Here is an 18,405-nt window from a genome sequence, read left to right as displayed (position 1 = left end):
GGGGGCGTTCTGACATTAGGACGATCTAAGAGGTCGTAGGTAGTTCTTAGAGTTACGACTCGTGGTTTTATTAGATTTCCATGAAATGTTTTTTTTTTTTTTTTTTTGTTTGTTTGTTGGGGAATATGTACTTTCTTCTCTACGAGTTTGTGTATAATTATAATACGTGTACATATATATAATTATAGTACGTATATATATATATATATATATATATATATATATATACATACATATATACATACATACATACATATCTTACAGGTATAACATTTACTCAAATAAATCATCTAAGCAAAATAAAAACAATTGACACTAAGAGCACAAATTTCTGTTTAGCTCATTTTAATGATTTAATTCGGTTTCTACAATATAAGCTACGTATATTTTGGCCATGTTCTGTATTTTGTCTTTTGTCATTGAATGTTCTAGTAGGAGCTGGAACTGGAATATAAAATTTAGGCCAAAGGCCAAGCGCTGGGATGTATGAGGTCATTCAACGCTGAAAAGGAAATTGAAAATAGAAACATGTTTAAAGGTGTAACAGAAGGAAAACCTCGCAGCTGCACTATGAAATCATTGTTAGGAGAGGGTGGAAATATGGAAGAAAAAATATGAACGGAGGTAGTGTAAACGGAATGAAAGGGGTTGCAGCTACACAGGAACTCCAACAAATCCTAATGTTACTGATGTTTTTCGTTAGAGTTGTTACGGATGTGTATTCGCTGTTGTACTTCGGCTAACGTACGAAAGGACTCTCCATCTCTTCCTCAGACCCTGGTGACCAGGAACAAGATTCAGGGGGACGTGGAAGCGCAAAATTTTACGACGGAAACTCAGGTATGCCTAAGACATGACCAAGCAGCCATTTAAAAGCTCTTTGAAGTTGCCGACCGGAGACCGTAACTTCACACGTTAAATGTCACGCTTATTGTTTAGGCTTTATTGAAGCCTTTCCTTTCTTTCTTCTCGATTTACCTGGAGGTTCAGAGTGTAGGAACCTTAAAGCGTACAAAATCAAGTGATTCTAGTTTTCTTGTTATAGCCCTGATGAGAGAGAGAGAGAGAGAGAGAGAGAGAGAGAGAGAGAGAGAGAGAGAGAGAGAGAGAGAGAGAGAGAGAGAGAGAGAGAGAGAGCACATACTAAGATATTAAAAGCATATATCAAGACTTTGCAATTTCCTAATTTGATCTCTCAAAATAAATAAATGGAGAGAGAGAGAGAGAGAGAGAGAGAGAGAGAGAGAGAGAGAGAGAGAGAGAGAGAGAGAGAGAGAATGTAAATGACATTAATCATCTGAAGTTTAGATGCTGATCGATTGATGGAACATGATGTCTATCACGGAAGTCAACGTGAAAGAGAGAGAGAGAGAGAGAGAGAGAGAGAGAGAGAGAGAGAGAGAGAGAGAGAGAGAGAGTATCAAAATATTGACACTAGTTTCTGTCAAATTCTAAACATATCATCAATAATTAATAAAATAATCTCTTCACTCCCAGACCGCCTTGTTGTATGTCTTGAGATGAAGACAGCATTTTGTTTTCAATGTTAACATTTGTGGACTCTCGAAATGCATTTACGGCAAAGTGAGAACTATCAAAAACTGAAATTTTACTTTTGTTATGGGTTACTTTTTTGGCGTTGTTAAAAAAAAAAAGAAGAAAAAAAAAACACACACACAAAAGCGGACGTGAAGAAAAACGCTCTGGGTGACAAATTCATCTCCTCATGGACTGTCACGCTCAGACCTCCAAACAATTTTATAACCAACAATAAATACATATAGTTCTAACCGTCCATTTGGAATACAACTTTACACCATGATACTAAAAGTACATTAACACTATGTGTATATATAAAATATGTATAGATATAAATTTGGTTTTAAAATTTATGACTATACTTTTTAATGTTGAAGGATATATATATATATATATATCTATATATATTATATATATATCTATATATAGTTTAAATATATATATATATATATATATATATATAATATATATATATAAATCCCTCAACATAAAAAGTAATCATAAAGTTTAAAACCACATATGAAGACTTGATAACTTGCTAATTTGATCTCTCAAAATAAATAACGGTAGACTGATAAAGCCATGCTGAATAAAAATATTTTCCCTCAGTAATGAATGTTAGGGACAAACAAATTAGCTGTAGCTCTGCCCTCAACCAAACTTTAATTAGTGGGAATTGAGTTTTCAAGCGTCTCCGCCCGTCGTTAACGGCTGTTTTGAATCAAGTCCCTAGAACGCGGCGAAAATGACATATATTTTATCTTTTTCGGACTTGTAATAGGTTGAATCTAATCTCACACAAGAGGACATTGGCTGGTCAAAATTTGAATAGTGAAAAAAACTGACCTAACTTATAATATAATTACTAAACTTTTTAATACCTTTTCAGTAAGTTTTTATAAATCTCAAAACTCAAAAGTTTTAAAGGGTAAATTACTCTCTCTCTCTCTCAATCCTTCTGAAGGTGTAGTTTCCAATCATCTCTCTGTCTCTCTCTCTTTTTTCTTTCTGAAGGCGTATGCTACACTCTTTTAGTTTCCATTCACTCTTTCTCTCTCTCTCTCCTTTTCTTTCTGAAGGTCTATGCTACACTGTTTTACTTTCCATTCATCTCTCTCTCTCTCTCTCTCTCTCTCTCTCTCTCTCTCTCTCGTTTTGGTCGAGTGGACACCTGGGTAGCAGCCTCCCTGGCGAATTCACCTTATAACGTCTTGTTCCATCGCATTCAGCGTTGCTGCTATAACTTATGAGCTGTGGATGAGGACTGAGAGAAATTCTTGAGGATGAATATGGAGATAAAATTTTAATGATGAATTTTGAAAGAAAGTCTTGATAATGAATACTGAAAGTCTTGGTGATGAATGCTGAAACAAATTCTTGATGGTGATGAATTTTGAGATAAATTCTCGATGATGAGTATTGAGAAATTCTCGACGATGAATACTAAGAGAAATTCTTGATGATGATGAATATTGAGAGAAAGTCTCGATGTTGAATGCTGAAACAAATTCTTGATGGTGATGAATTTTGAGAGAAATTCTCGAAGATGAATATTGAGAGAAATTCTGGATGATGAATACTAAGAGAAATTCTTGATGATTATGAATACGGAGAGAAATTTCTCTTGAAGATAAAAACTGAAAGAAATTCTTGATGATGAATAATGAAAGAAATTCTTGATGAATGTTGAGAGAAATTCTCGATGATGAATACCGAGAGAAATTCTCGACGATGAATACTGAGAGAAATTCCTGATGATGAATATTGAAAGTCTTGATGATGAACGCATGAACGCTCAGAGAATTCTTGATGATGACGAATACTGTGAGGAATTCTTGATGATGAATACTGAGAGAAATTATTGATGACGAATGCTGAGAAAAATTCTTGTTGAAGAATACTGATAGAAATTCTTGATTGAGCCTTATTCTATCAGGTCTTGAAACGGCGATGAAAATGTTACGGTGTCTTTTCTCAGGATGTGACGGGTAAAGACATTCGAATAGAATTGCGAAAAAGAACCAGTGAGGTGTAGAAAAAAAAAATCAATGGCTAATTTTCAATATCATGAGCTTTGAATCAATAAGTGAATGTTGTCCCTCTATTTCTGCTAATACTGATATCGATGTTGGTAGTGTCATGATGCAAATATACTAGAAACGTCTCTCTCTCTCTCTCTCTTAGCCCTAAACAAGTGATATTATCAGCTAGGATGCTAGCGTAATAATCCGATTATACGAGAGAGAGAGAGAGAGAGAAGAGAGAGAGAGAGAGAGAGAGAGAGAGATTGATTGTGTCTATTAAAACTGGCGTCACAACATCTAAGTTGTTGACACCGAAATAAATTGAAATAGAAAAAAAAAGTTTGAAATAAATTTCATATAAAATACCTAATAATATATGTATATAAATATATTTGTTCAAATATATAAATTCTTACATAAAAATTTTATGTATAATTTAAATTTTGTTGAGGAGTCCCGCCTCCCACATAAAGATATATAACTGCTCTATATTACAATCCTTTCCGAGAATTGTAGCTAGAATAAAATTACCTTCTCAGTCACGCCCCCAAGACAGGAATCTATGTCTGGAGAGAGAGAGAGAGAGAGAGAGAGAGAGAGAGAGAGAGAGAGAGAGAGAGAATACTGTCAGGTATGAGACTGTACGGTAGATTTGCAATAAATATTAAAAAAAAAATCCAGGCAACGAATTATGAACATGTACACTTGAATGGGAAGGGAACCTTTTCTCACACCAACATCATCTGAATAATAAGTCAGCCTAATGTATAAAGTGTTTTTACGGCTACCATGCAAAGCAACAACCCGGGTGCTGGCATGAGGCCAACTGTACGCAACATGAGGGAAAATGTTTGATACGCATTCGCCTTGAAACGTCGGTTGCAACTGCCTAATATCAAACCGGAACAGGAGCCTAGTAACACTCGAACAGATTTCTTTTTAGTCGGACTTAGGAATGTTTGCCTTATCTGACTTATGAATGTTTGACTTATGGATGTCTGACATACGAATGTTTGTCTTGCGAACATTTGACTTATGAATATTTGACTTTTGAATGTTTGAGTTATGAATGTTGGACTTGTGAATATTTGACTTTGGATGTTTCCTTATGAGTATTTGGCATACGAATGCTTGACATATAAATATTTGGCTTACGAATATCTCGCTCATGAATATTCGACTCATGAACTTATGAATATTTAACAAAATATGACTAATGAATATTTGTGTTATGAATATATATCTAACTTGTCTTTGACTTATGAATGATTGATTGTTGAATATTCTAAATGAATATTTGTCTTATGAATATTTGACTCATAAATATTCACCCTATGAATAGGTGACTAACAATTATTTGACTTACGAATGCTTCACTTACGAACGCCTTACATGAATATTTGACTTAAAAAAATTTGAACCGCAATTTTTCTCTTTCTACAAGTGTGTGTGCGTGTGTATGTGTACGTGTATAAGAATTTATGACTGAATAAATAAACATATAAATAAATGCTGGCAAAACGATTAGGTTCCTATCAGGACATTTGCATTTGTAAGTTATAACGGGGGATAATATCCGTGAATTATTCGTCTTTAAATTAAGAGCTGACTGAAGCAATTTATATACTTGTCTTCTTGGCCCTATAAAACCGACGGTGTCATAAATTTTGTGGAGCTAAAGAATACAATAAAATTGATGACTATAAATATTAAAGCATTTTTCAGGCTGGAAAAACGATACGCACGTAACGCTGACCACTAAAAACACAGCCATTCTTACAACACACCAAGGATATATATTTAGAAATATAAATCGAAACGTGTTTAAATTATGACTTTCGTACAATTCAGTAATGTGACTTTTCATTTTGGTTAGCTAATAATTTAACAAATCGTTCAAGTAAATAATAACGAATGATTTCAGTGAAATATAATTATTCTAAGATCATTAACTTTGAAGTAATATCAACTCGATTAAGTATTGCATTCTTTAACCTTTATTTCTTCATGTTATCAATCACGGCTTCTTATGGATATAGACAGCGAGACAATTATTCTGAAACAGGCCTTTGAAAAAAAAAAAATTAATAAAAAAGCACATATCCATTATTTCTGCCTTATATAAACGCTCTCTCAGGCAAAAAGAAAAATATGTTTGAACGTTGCCTTCTAGCAGAAGGTAGCATTGTGCCGAATGTTGTGTAGCTTTCACCTATCCCTAAATAAGGAAGGACTAGGAAAGTCAAAGAGCCTATTCACCTTCGTTTGTTTTGTTTGTGGCAAACTTTTACGCATGTATGGAAATATATGTTTAATAAAAACCAATAAAAAGGGATTCTAGTAGTATTTTTCATCAAATGTACGGCGGGTTTAAACTTGGAACATCATCGACATACCACTTGAAAACTGAGAGAGAGAGAGAGAGAGAGAGAGAGAGAGAGAGAGAGAGAGAGAGAGAGAGAGAGAGAGAGGTCGCTTTATAAGTTCATGGAAATTTTTTACTGATATACCAAATAAAAATGAGAACTTACATGCTCAGCTTCGCAGACACGTCATACAAGTAGAGAGAGAGAGAGAGAGAGAGAGAGAGAGAGAGAGAGAGAGAGAGAGAGAGAGAGCATGTTGAAAGTTCAAGGAAATTCTATACAGATATACCAATCGAAAATGAAAACTTGTACGTTATATTTCACAGAATCTTCATTAATAGGAGAGAGAGAGAGAGAGAGAGAGAGAGAGAGAGAGAGAGAGAGAGAGAGAGACGTCAAACAATACCGGTACCTTCTTCGTCAGTGAAACAGCACTTCAAATATATCTACAATTCTCTCCCGTTTCTCCGTCAATTTCCATACATTGCCATTCTTCCCTTTCCACTTAATGGCGGACTAAGTTTCACTCCCATGTGAGACTTGGTTCTTGCAACACACCAGTTGCAAGTTAAAGGACTCCAGTGCATTTCGAGGGTGTAGCATTGGCACGCACATACACGCGCACACACTCACACGAACCGTGCTTGCACACACAATTAAAGAAAATCAATTCTTTCGTATATAAAGCATAAACATCCCGTTTTTTGCAATGATCACTTCAACAGTTATTCCGGAGTAGTCATATGGATTATCCTCTGAATCCAAAGGACGCTTAATAATTGGATACGAAGAAGCTCTATATCGGGAAAATCATAAAAGAAAAAGAAAATTAATTCTCGACAGCAGGTCTGAGAATTCAATGCACAAATGAGAACTTTAAGAACAGAAGCTTCAAAATCAATTGTAAAATATAACACATATATAAAGTCACACTGCATGAAGTCAAATTAATCTTCCTTTCTGCCTAACATTAAAAATAATAAAATACTGTAGACCTCTGCAACATTAAAAGCTCTTAAAAATAAAAAAAGATTGAAATTTCAGTACCGAGTCGTCTCTTTAAACGGATACAGTTGCAATGGCGGATTACTGCGCAACAAGAAACTTTTAGAGCCCCTAATTAGCTCCTTGGGGGAGTCACGACTTCATCAAATACTGTTTAACTTAATGGCCACGTTGAGAGAGAGACAGAGCACGAGGGCGCTCATATTCTTTTCCTGCCTGCAGAAGGAGTCAGCTACACCATCCGAAAACAGGAGGAGGAGGAGGAGGAGGAGGAGGAGGGGGGGTGAGAAGAGTTGGTGGATAGAAGAATGTGGAAGGGGGGAGGGAATGGGATTTAATAAATTAAAGAAGAGGAGAGGGTCCTTTCCATTTAAATGAACATGGCGGGGTTACGACGCTCATAATCATATATTACAGCCACATCTCACTTTTGGCTTGAATAATAAGCGATTTATTCATTCTCCACGATCCTGCCTGACCCCCCACGCATCTATTATCAAGTCACGCTTCAGTAAGAAGCGCTTTCCGGGAGTTAAAAAAAAAAAAAAAAAAAAAAAAAAAAAAATCATCTAAAAAAAAAAAAAAATTCACAATCTTACGACTTCAGGGCAGCGCTGCAGCAATTCAATTAGATGCCCTGTAATTCAATTACCGCTGCAAATTGTATGTCTTACTACGCTTAACTGAGCGTGAAATGGCCGTTTAAGAAATGCAGGGCATAAGGGAGGTTGAAGAGCTATATACACTTCGGATGGAAAAACTGCGCCAGTGGAAAATGTCTGGACTCGAAGTGAGCATGTGCCGTTCAGTTCCAGAACACCGGTTAATTTCCTTTTTAAAAATAACCCTTGGTTTCAACATAAACACAGATAATCCCCTTTTCAAAATTAACACTACTCTCTTTTTAAAAACAGTCACTGGTAATCCCCTTTTTAAAACAAGCATTGGTAGTCGCTTTTAAAATTAACAGAGGTAAATCTTTTTTAAAACAATGGCAATTTCTTTTTAAAACAAACACTAGTACTCCCCTTTTTCAAACAAACACTGGATTTCTCCTTTTTAAAACAAATTATGGTAATCCCCTTTTTTGAAAGAAACATTCGAATTCCCCTTTTTTAAACGAACACTGGTAATCTCCTTTTTATCACAAACAATAGATATCCACTTTTTAACACAAACACTTGATATCCCTTTTTTAAAACAATAACTGGAAACCCCTTTTAAAAAGCACTGGTAATCTTAAAAAACAGCTTATCCTTCTTATAACAGTCTGGTAATCACCTTTCCAAAAAGAACACTAGTAATCCCGTTTAAAATAAACACTGGTTAACCCCTTTTTTTTAAAACAAACACTGGTAATCGCCTTTTAAAACAAGCATTGGTAATCCTCTTTTTAAAACAGACACTGGTCATATTCTCTCAAAACACATACTGGCAATCTCCTTTTTAAAACAAACACTGGAAATTCCTTTTTCAAAACATGACTCGTCCGTCTAACGTCTCTTGCGTTTGCAATGACAGAAAAAGCACAAAATTATTTAATGCTTCTTACTAGACAAAACACCTTATTGCAGATGTACCAAATGATAACGTAATATTATGTTCTCTTCTGTGGACATCAGTGGGATCAATAAAAATTCCAACAGCACTGGACTTTTTGGAAACGAATTCAGTCGTTTTTAAATTTATTGTTCTGCATCACAGACCATTCATCTCCTGAGCTGCTGAATTTGTGGTCCAAGACTTTTTACTCTCTAATTCCCAAAAACAGTATAATGGACGCAGGTACTGATATCTATAATGTTAATTACCTAGTAGCCTAAACCACAGAGAAAAATCACAGAAACATGTAAATTCATAACTGTAAAATCTATGTACAATGATCTAATTTTTTTCTAAAAATACTTTGCAAATATGAAAAGCTAACATATTAAACTAAATAATCAAAGTCATAATAGAATCTACCTTTTAGTCGATAAGGAGCCCTTTTAAGAGAAACCTCTTTTATAATTCAGTGAGTGTTGAAATGTATTCTCTTCATTACTTTTTACTGTTTACACAATCCTGAAACTAAGAGACAAGAATCATATCTGATTCAACAATTTATACGATTTTTTTCATATTTCTTTTTTTACTTCAATCGGTATTCGTATACATCGATTTTCATAACCTTCAGGTAATACAATTAAAAATCAATCGTATTTTCTGTTAGTCAGATCAACAGAAATGTCATTGGCCACCAATTTCAAGTAATGAAAATTTTAATTTCAACTTAATGAAAACTTTACTGTTCAAAAGAAAATTTCAATCGATACTGGTAAAAAAAAAAAAGAGAGAGAGAAAAAAAAAAAGATTTTTTATAGAATCCAGAAACGCATTTAAACCTATACGGTGTTTTCCGTTAATGGCATACTAAAAGCAATACCATTAACGACCATATAGAAGTTCCCAAACGCCATTAAACGAATCTCTGACCATTAAAAACTTTATTCTTCGACGGGCCAAAAGCCAATCACTGTGGAGACGAGCTCTGCAAATCAGCAAAATCGTCTCGAGACTAACAAGGTGGCTATTGTGGTAAACCACTCACCTCCAACAACGGTTTCCGGTTGCATGTTGAGGCTTCGAACTAGTGAGATAGGCAGGTAAGTAATGCCCAGGAAATGAAGGGCATGGGAGGGCAGACAAGAGATAGGAGAGAGAGAGAGAGAGAGAGAGAGAGAGAGAGAGAGAGAGAGAGAGAGAGGACTAAGTAATGAGTTTAAGTGTCCATTACGAGAAAGTCTTTCTGAATCCAGCACTGGAAGATGGTTCTAAACAGGTATTGTTGTGGGGTTATTGTGAGCATTACCCATCAATGCCTTTCTCTTCGTGGCTGGAAAAACATTGGCTGAAAAGCTACACACACACACACACACACACACACACACACACATATATATATATATATATATCTATATATATATATATTATATATATATATATATATATCCTGCTATTAGATTCAGGGCCTCTGTAACACGGTTTTTTGGACTTTGCTCCTTATCAAAGCATCGGATGTAGCTGAAAGTTAAAATATGTATATTTTATAACCACACACAAATTTGGTCAGCATTATCAATAACCTAAACCAGATAGTTTTAATTTTTATAGAGTAAAAATTATCTAGCCGACGCCATGGCCAATGATTACGAGCCAAGAGTTGAAAAACATTCATTACGTAAGCAAGGTAAACACCGTTTTACGAAATGTTGCCCAGCCCATCCACCAGACAGAAACTCATTCACCTTGTTCCATCGGCTCTGAAACACATAGCAGACAAGAATGGCTAACAGGCTTTGGAATTGTCCCCGTGGTTGCAAAACTGCATTTGTCTTACGACTTGTAACTTTATACAGTCAAGAGAAAGCCCGTGGCCATATTTACTATAGCCTGAAAAGGTAATTATTCAGTTTCTAGTTTAAATCCAATGTTTATGGTCTGATTTGTATTTAGCGTAACGTGATTATAATACTTGTAATGTCATTCAGGATTTTGAACATTTCCATTAACTATTCACTATGCCACCAAGAGAGAGAGAAAGAGAGAGATTGTAAGTAAACAGTCTTTATATAAATATTTTTGTTAAAATAAGATTTTTATCCAAAGTAAATACAAGCTTATATATGCTAAAATCTCCAGCAGACCAACGGATCATCCGATATAATTTTTTTTCTTCTTTAGGTCGTACGACCGTGTTGGATATAAAGACTTTATGAATGGCGGAACGATACATAGATGTGGGTGGGGTATCTGTGCTAACGTAGTAATACTACTTTAGTAATCGCAGTAATATACATGAATTAAACGTTTAGGCCAACTGCTGGGATCCTTAAGGATCATTTAGCACTTCTTACAACTACTCGAGAAATGAGTTTTTATAGCCAGAAGTTAAATTTTCTAACCCAACAATGCCCATGATAGCCTTCAGTGATATCCTGAATTATAACGAGGCCAAAGTGGGTGGAGCCTCATGAAGTCACCATTCTGACGATAATTATTGGTGAAGGTTTAAAGCCAAATTACGGTAGCGGCTATTTTTTTCAGTAAATAGGTAGATAGCCAATAAGTAAAAATTGCTTGACATTGGATATAGCAGTTATCAAATCAAGCTTGTCTACTATGTTTTTGAAAATTACCAACTATTCCCTACATCTTGTCAATCTGATTGTGACCTATAAAGTAGACTGTAATTTCTTAGGAAACTTATTTTGGGAGTTCGACTAATAATCGAAGTGTTTTGTAATTATTAAAATATTTTGTTGGTGTGTTCATTATGACAATTATCAGTGGAGAGGTTCCAGAGTTCATAAAGGTGTACTGCTTTGTTTGTATTTAAATTTTTGTCATTGTTGCCAAAGGTCTAGCCTTCGTAGCCTTCGTTACGTATAGCCAATCATCCATCGAGAAAGAGGGAAGAAATGCTGTCATAAGTTACGTAACGAGTGCGTTCGAAACCCTTTCTCTGAGTAAGTTGGCCCGTCTTCAAAAAAAGTCACTTTTACATTATAAGTACCAAATTTATTAAACCTACGTAATGCAGAATACAGTCAAAATTTATGTGTAGATATAATGTGTATTCTGAATAAGCAATATATTTATGAAATGCATAGTTAAAAAGTTATTGCGAAAAAACTGTGTTACAGAGGCCCTGAATCTCATAGTAGGAAACCACTGTCATGCATAAAAGGAGCTTAAGGGATCTACAGTATATGAACAAGAGAAAGGATCGATGCCTCAGCCTCCAATTTTGGTACAACTCAGATTTCAAACTGACTGAACTGCCATACAAAGGGGCTTCACAGGTCTACAGTATACGAATATAAGAAAGGACCAAACTCCCAATCCTCAATTCTTACTGAAGCTCAGTCTCGAAAGGACACTTTCTCCCTCTAAGTATTCCTCCAGCAAAGTTTGTGGTTACCAGTACGGCATCTTGTAATTAAGGAAGGACGGCACCCATCTCCAGTGTTGAATGTTCTAAATTTACTTTAGGACCAAGCGGGGAGAGAAGTTTAGAGGCTGAAGAAAAGAAGAGGCATCAACCGTATCCAATATCTCACTTTTTTTTAGTGGGGACCTGATGTCACACTTACACCAAAACACGAGACCACTTTCATCTCGCATCCTCGGTCTGGCGTCGTACTGTTGTTGCACACAGCCTCCAGGCACGTCAAGACGACCCCCACTAAAATAAATTCATCAAATCCTCGAGAGCAACAGTTAAAGAAAAATGCCGTCGTAATCTGCTACACGTGGTAATAAAAGCAAGTCCGTAAAGACGTAAAGCCTTAAGAGGAGAGACCATTTCGAAAGTCTAATTGTCTAATTTAATGGAGAAACCTGGACTCAGCAATTGGTAACAACGGTTTGCGCACTATTACCAGAAACGTGAAACTTTATTTCGACAGACACGTCGAGAGGAATTTCTCACGCGTAATCAACGTTACTTCTGTGTTAAACATCCAAAAGACCTTAGCATTACACATTTATGGCCGTGAGAGGCCCATAAACCTACATACAATAACGTAATGTGCAGGAATGAGGCAAATGCTTGACACCTCATGCGTCGGACATTTCACTTCAATTCTCATGGCGAACACGAGGGCTAGGAACGGGAGAGGGGGGGGGGGGGGGCAGGGGGGTTGCCCGTCAAAGGCCCTTCATCTATACCCCACCCCTCACCGGGGTCTAGTTCTCTCGCGGTGAGAGCGATTAATTGTGAAAACTGTCCACTCCTTTTTTTATATACATTTTTTTTATGGATAATAATGTTCCCACGCTTTTGCTAGCCAAATTACCCTGAATTATATAGCTTCGCGAAGTCTGTCCGCTCATTTTCTAAACAGCTGATTTCAAAAATGTTCCCATAATAAAAGACATGCTTTCACTTCAGCTCCCCGTCCCCGACCTAGTGGTGACGTTGATTGTACTTATAAGAACGTATGGGATACGATTTGGGTGTTAGCTTTTGACCACAAACTGTTATTCAGTCACTAGAACTTGACTGGCAATTGGCAAATAGTGTCGATTGTGAGAAATAAGTGTTAAGCAACGAGGCCATTTTAAATAATGTTATATAGTTTTGTTGCAAAATCTATCAACGGATATAACTGAAAGAGGAAAGGCAACACACATACATGTACCTCTCTTTATAATGCGAAAAGAAAGCATGGTTGCTTGATATACGTAGATTTGGCTATAAAGCCAGGCACTGGGGCATTTTCAGCCATTCTGTGCTCAAGATAATGATAAGATGGATTTGGAGTGGTTGGACAACAAGAGGGGAAAAAGGGAAAAAAGGAAAGGAGATAAAGTAAAAGGATTAAAAAAAAGTGGGCGCAACTAGGGGTAAAAGGGACGCTGTCAACAACCTTCACTATTGCCTACTGTGCACCACGTGAGGTGCGCTAATGGCACTACCCCCTTGCAGGGCACAAAACATCTTACTGACTTTTTAAGATGGGTAATTATAAACAGTACTTCGATTACTAATGCACATTCGAAATATAAAGAATGTCTGTTGATATTTCCTTATTACCATTAATCCAAGTTTTACGCAATTTCAGTGAAAATAAAAGTGAAAAACTATTTGTTCAGAAATTGTACTTGCTGGGGAAAAATAACGTTAAGCTCATTTATCTGGTCAACTTCAATGAATCCTGCCTAAAAAGAGGAAAAAAACAAAAAATAAAAGCTAGGTGCGACATTAATATCAAATTAAGACAACTGGCTGGTTAAATATCACTGCAGTATGCTTCTAAAAAGATTCTGGGGCAATAATAAAGAGAATTATTTCCATCTTGAGAAAGTATTTGCCGAGAGAAGGCGAATTATATTTATATCCTCATTACTGATAGATTAACAGTAAAAGAATTTTATAAATTCAATTAGGGGAAGTATTTTTAATTAGGTATGTATGTTTAGTGATGGCTAACTGTTGTTGTTGTTACGCCAAGTTAATGAAAGCCAATCAATAAGTCAACCAGTTGATGCCTCCTGTTGTGCGCCGACAGTTGAATAAAACTCAGGATAGTCAAGATGATGACAAAAATGAAAATAAAAATATCTGGTGTGAAAACAAAGATCTGGCTTCATAATCTTTAGCAAAATTCTGATGATTCAATTAACTCATTTCTTATATTTATTTGTTCTTGCAGCTAATTACCTGAGTATTTACTTGTTTGTTATTGGCACTTCTGATCAAATACGAGTGACGGGTCAAATATGAATCTTACTGCCACTAGAGTTTGATTCGTCAGTAGGAATACGGTTTGCACTATCATTTACTGGTTCAGATGCCAACCAAACGTCTCACCAATAATAGGCTGTCTCTCAACCCCTTCAAACATATTTCACACAGATTGAAGCAAGAATTTCGTCCATAAAAGCCTCTATTCCGAGGATTCTTTGGTTAAACATTTATTAAGCCCGCCACCACGAAAACTGGCGGGACCCAGCCATCAGGGAAATGACAGTTTACAAAACTCTCGTTTTCAGTCCGTTAACACCCATGATCTCTCAATCTGCCCCAAAGCCCTTTGTTACCTACATTTGTTTCCATTTGTAATCTCCAAGTATCACCCTTTGTAATCGCCAAGTGTTTGCCCATTCGTAATCTTCAAGTGTTTCCCATTCGTAATATCCAAATGTCTCCCTATGACAGCTTTAAATGTTTCCCTTTGTAATGTCCAAGTGTTTCTCCTTCAAAATCTCCCAATGTCTCCGGTTGTAATCTCCAAATGCCTCCCTTGGTAATCTTCGAGTGTTTCCCTCCCTAATCTCCAAATGTTCCCTTTCGTAATCCGTAAGCATTTCCCTTCGTAATCATTGCGTTTTCCCTTCGTAATCTAAAAGTATTTCCTTTCGTAATCTACAAACGTTCCCCTTCGTAATCACTACGTATTTCCCTTCGTAATCTCCATGTGTCTCCCTCTGTAATCTTCAAGTGTTTCCCCTTCCTAATCTCCAAGTACTGCCTTTCCTTTTTTTCTTGAAATCTTCAGTTGAAAACTCTTATGGACAGAGTGAATCGATTACAAACCCAAGAGGGCTGCATAGGGAAATCAGAATACAAAAAGGAAAGTTATAGGATAATGTAATGAATATGAGGAGATAGAAAATAAAACTGATAAACCTGAAATTATGGAGACGTCAGCCGCAGCAGAGAACAGAAATGGGTTTGCACCTCGCTTAAATATTTGGAGGTTAGAAGATTCCACAACTATTCCACATTTGAGTTGTAGCCAAGATAAAACTCCCAGCAAACCGAGCAGTATTAAATCTGATGATAGAAAACGTCACACTATTTCCATTATCCGAAAGCCGGATAATAAACGCACGCGCATTCAACACGAAACCCCACATCCGGAAGTCCCGTTTAAAAGTGGGATTATGCGCCCCGAAACGAAATAATTGTGGGAACTGTTTTCGTGGGAACATTTTCTGTCTGTCTGACTGGCTTTCGGGCGAGCCAACGGTCGGGAAAAAGTCTGCGAGGAACAGTTGGGAGGCAAAGCAATGTTGTTGTTGAAAAAAAAGTTTTTTTCTTTAATTAAATCTTCAACTGAAAACCCTCATGGACAGAGTCTACCTACTATAAACCCTAGAAGGCCCCAAAGGGAAAATCAGTCTGGAGAGAGAGAGAGAGAAGAGAGAGATGAGAGAGACGAGAGAGAGAGAGAGAGAGAGAAGAGAGAGACGAGAGAGAAGAGAGGAGAGAGAGAGAGAGAGAGATGAGTTATAGGAAATGGTGATAAATAAATAAATATGAGGGAATAAAAATTAGCAAGGCGTTTTATCTTGGCTAAAACTAAAATGAGGAATAGTTTGCCTAGCGGAGTTGTGGAATCTTCTGATCTCCAAATGTTGAAGCGCCGAGCAAATTCATTCCCGCTCTCTGTTGCTGCTGCCCACGTCTCCTGAATTCAAGTGCATCACTTTTATTTGCTTTTCCTTCATATTTGCTTGGGTTTATTGTCTGCTGACTCTGTCCATAATAGTTTTCAGCTCGAGATTTTAAGATTTAACGACTATAAATAAACAAGCCCAGATTTAACAAAATCTAACCGGATTATAAAAAAAAAACAGACCTGATATTAACTTATAGAGAAAAATACCTCACAAAATTAAGACCTCTTTACTTCTAACATTTAGCCTTTCTCGTTGCTACTCGGCCACTCTTTCCCCTGGTAATCAGATTGCCTATCCAATCAGAAACGTCCTGTGAAGCCATTGTTGGACCAACTTAACGGAAAAAGAGAGAGAAAAAAAAAAGATTTGGCTGATTTCCCGAGTAAACAGACCGCGGGAACAAGAGAATCACCTTATAAAAAAAAATTAGCACGGAATTATTTAGGAAGAGTGCCTCGCACCAGGAACGAGTTTAATTTTATCTGGCCAAACACTAATCCAAAAAGTCTCTTTCTGTCTGACCCTTTCTCTCGCTGATTAGCATCTGGCTCTCTCAGACACTCTGGGATAACATTATCATCTTCGAGAACCTGTTCTCTCTTCTCTCTCTCTCTCTCTCTCTCTCTCTCTCTCTCTACTTTTGCTTCACACTAAGAGCTATTGCTACTTATGAGCTTCCCGGAGAGCGGAGGAGAGGGTGTTACCCCAGCGCTGTCAGATTCGTTTAGCCTCAGAAGTTTTGCCTTTTGCTTATCGCAATATCCATTCTCCATTACCCTATTCAAATTAAGGAAAAGACAAAGAGAAAGGAGGGAATATGGCACAGTATAAGCACAATATCTAAATTATTTAAATAGATATTAAGACGGGAATCCTGGAAGGATTATTTATGCATCTAGTTTTATAAATGTGTGTCGTCATCGTTATGTCCAGTGGTAAGATTTCAAGAGTTGGCCCATATTTATTCCAAGAATTGCATGAACTTCATAACCTATAACAATTCCACAAACACGCATTAAACAACCCCAACTCCAAAATCACAACACCACAAGAAAACAAAATAGGATCTAACTTTAAAACAAATCAATGTCAAAACCTTTGGGGTTACTCACGTTGTCCGTTGAGTTGACTTTGGCTCCGGCCAACAGAAGAGCAGCCACGGCGTTCGGCTGATGCCGGATGCACGCCCAGTGGAGGGGCGACCGTCCGCACTGAAGGGCGCCACACCCACGCAGCAGAAGGATGAGGAGGAGGAGCGGAAGAGGGAGAGAGGGCGAAGGATACAAGACGTAGGACAATGCGAAGAAGCCAGCCAGGCATGCAAAAGGAGACGAGGGAAGAATTAGGTCGAGGACAAAAAACGGAAGACGGAGAGCAGAGAAAATGGGTGAAAATGGAAGATGGATAAAAGGGTTATTATTGATGAAAATTTAAAAAGAAAAAAACAGTTGAATGAAGGTTTGCGGTTATTAATTTTCGATGATTTGAAACGAAAGCATGACGATCAGTTTCATAAACAAAATAAGTGACGAAGTGAAGAACAAGTAGTGAAAAGTCATGACATGTTACAGTTTTTGTTGATATCAGTAAAAGTAAATAATAAAAATGGTGGTAAACGACGAGAAACATAGGGCAATATATCACGGTCGACACATGTCAAAAGAGGATATAGTGAAAATAATGGATAAGTAATGAAAAAAAAATCAATGGAAGCAATTAATTCAGAAAGGTGGTCAAAGAAGATATCAGGGAAAAGAGTAACATGAAAGTATCATAAAAAGCAACGGAAAAGTATCGCGGTCACTCACAATAAAAGTTAATAAGCGGTCACATAGACAATTTTTTAATATTTAAAAAAAAAGAGGTTATCCACACGAATGTCAAGTAACGGAAACGTTAGCGGTCGGATGACACCATTAAAATATATTATTACAAACAAAAGAATTTGAAGGAACAATATATAAAAATAATATTAAAATAAACGAATTTGGAGAACACCATAAAAAATGTGAAAGTGAATGATAACAGAACCAACAAGATTTGAAACAGAGACAAAGGCAAAATGGAGCCAAATATATTAAAAATAAACGAATTTGAAGAACACCATAAACATAATATGAAAATAAACGAATTTAAAGAACACCATAAAAATCATTAGAAAGTGAATGCACAAAAGAACCGAAAAGATTTGGGACGGAGACAAATTGAGCAAAATGAAGCCCAAAATTTTGTAGTTAAGAAATTAGACGAATTACCATAAACAGGAAAGCACGCCCAGCCCACATTATAAAACAAGGCGGAGTTGTTTTTTGGGAGGAATGTCAGTCAGTAGCGTGGGTTAAACGGTAAAAAGAATTCAGCAAAAAAAAAAAAAAAAAAAAAAAAAACCGGGGTCATAATTTCAGTTGAGTTTCCCAAAAGAGAAGATAGTTAGGTTTTTTAATAGAATAAATTTGACGGAGAAATATGATACACAAGTTAAGCGACAGACACGAAATCCAAATATGAATTTAAGAGAC

General features: G+C 36.5%; 1 protein-coding gene across 1 annotated transcript in view; it reads right to left on the bottom strand.

Annotated features, from left to right (window-relative positions):
* The window catches only part of LOC135197467 (uncharacterized), a 159,849-nt gene extending 142,643 nt beyond the window's left edge, over positions 1 to 17,206 (bottom strand). Inside the window, exon 1 of the mRNA XM_064224532.1 lies at positions 16,999 to 17,206. Within this exon, the coding sequence (XP_064080602.1) occupies positions 16,999 to 17,206 (208 nt within the window). The remainder of the gene's footprint in view (positions 1 to 16,998) is intronic.
* Between the last annotated feature and the right edge of the window lie 1,199 nt (positions 17,207 to 18,405).

This window comes from Macrobrachium nipponense, chromosome 21 (genome assembly GCF_015104395.2).
Source record: "Macrobrachium nipponense isolate FS-2020 chromosome 21, ASM1510439v2, whole genome shotgun sequence".
In the NCBI taxonomy this organism is placed as follows: Eukaryota; Metazoa; Arthropoda; class Malacostraca; order Decapoda; family Palaemonidae; genus Macrobrachium; species Macrobrachium nipponense.
The sequence above is the reverse complement of the archived record's forward strand: the minus strand, read 5'-3'. Positions and strand labels throughout refer to the sequence as shown.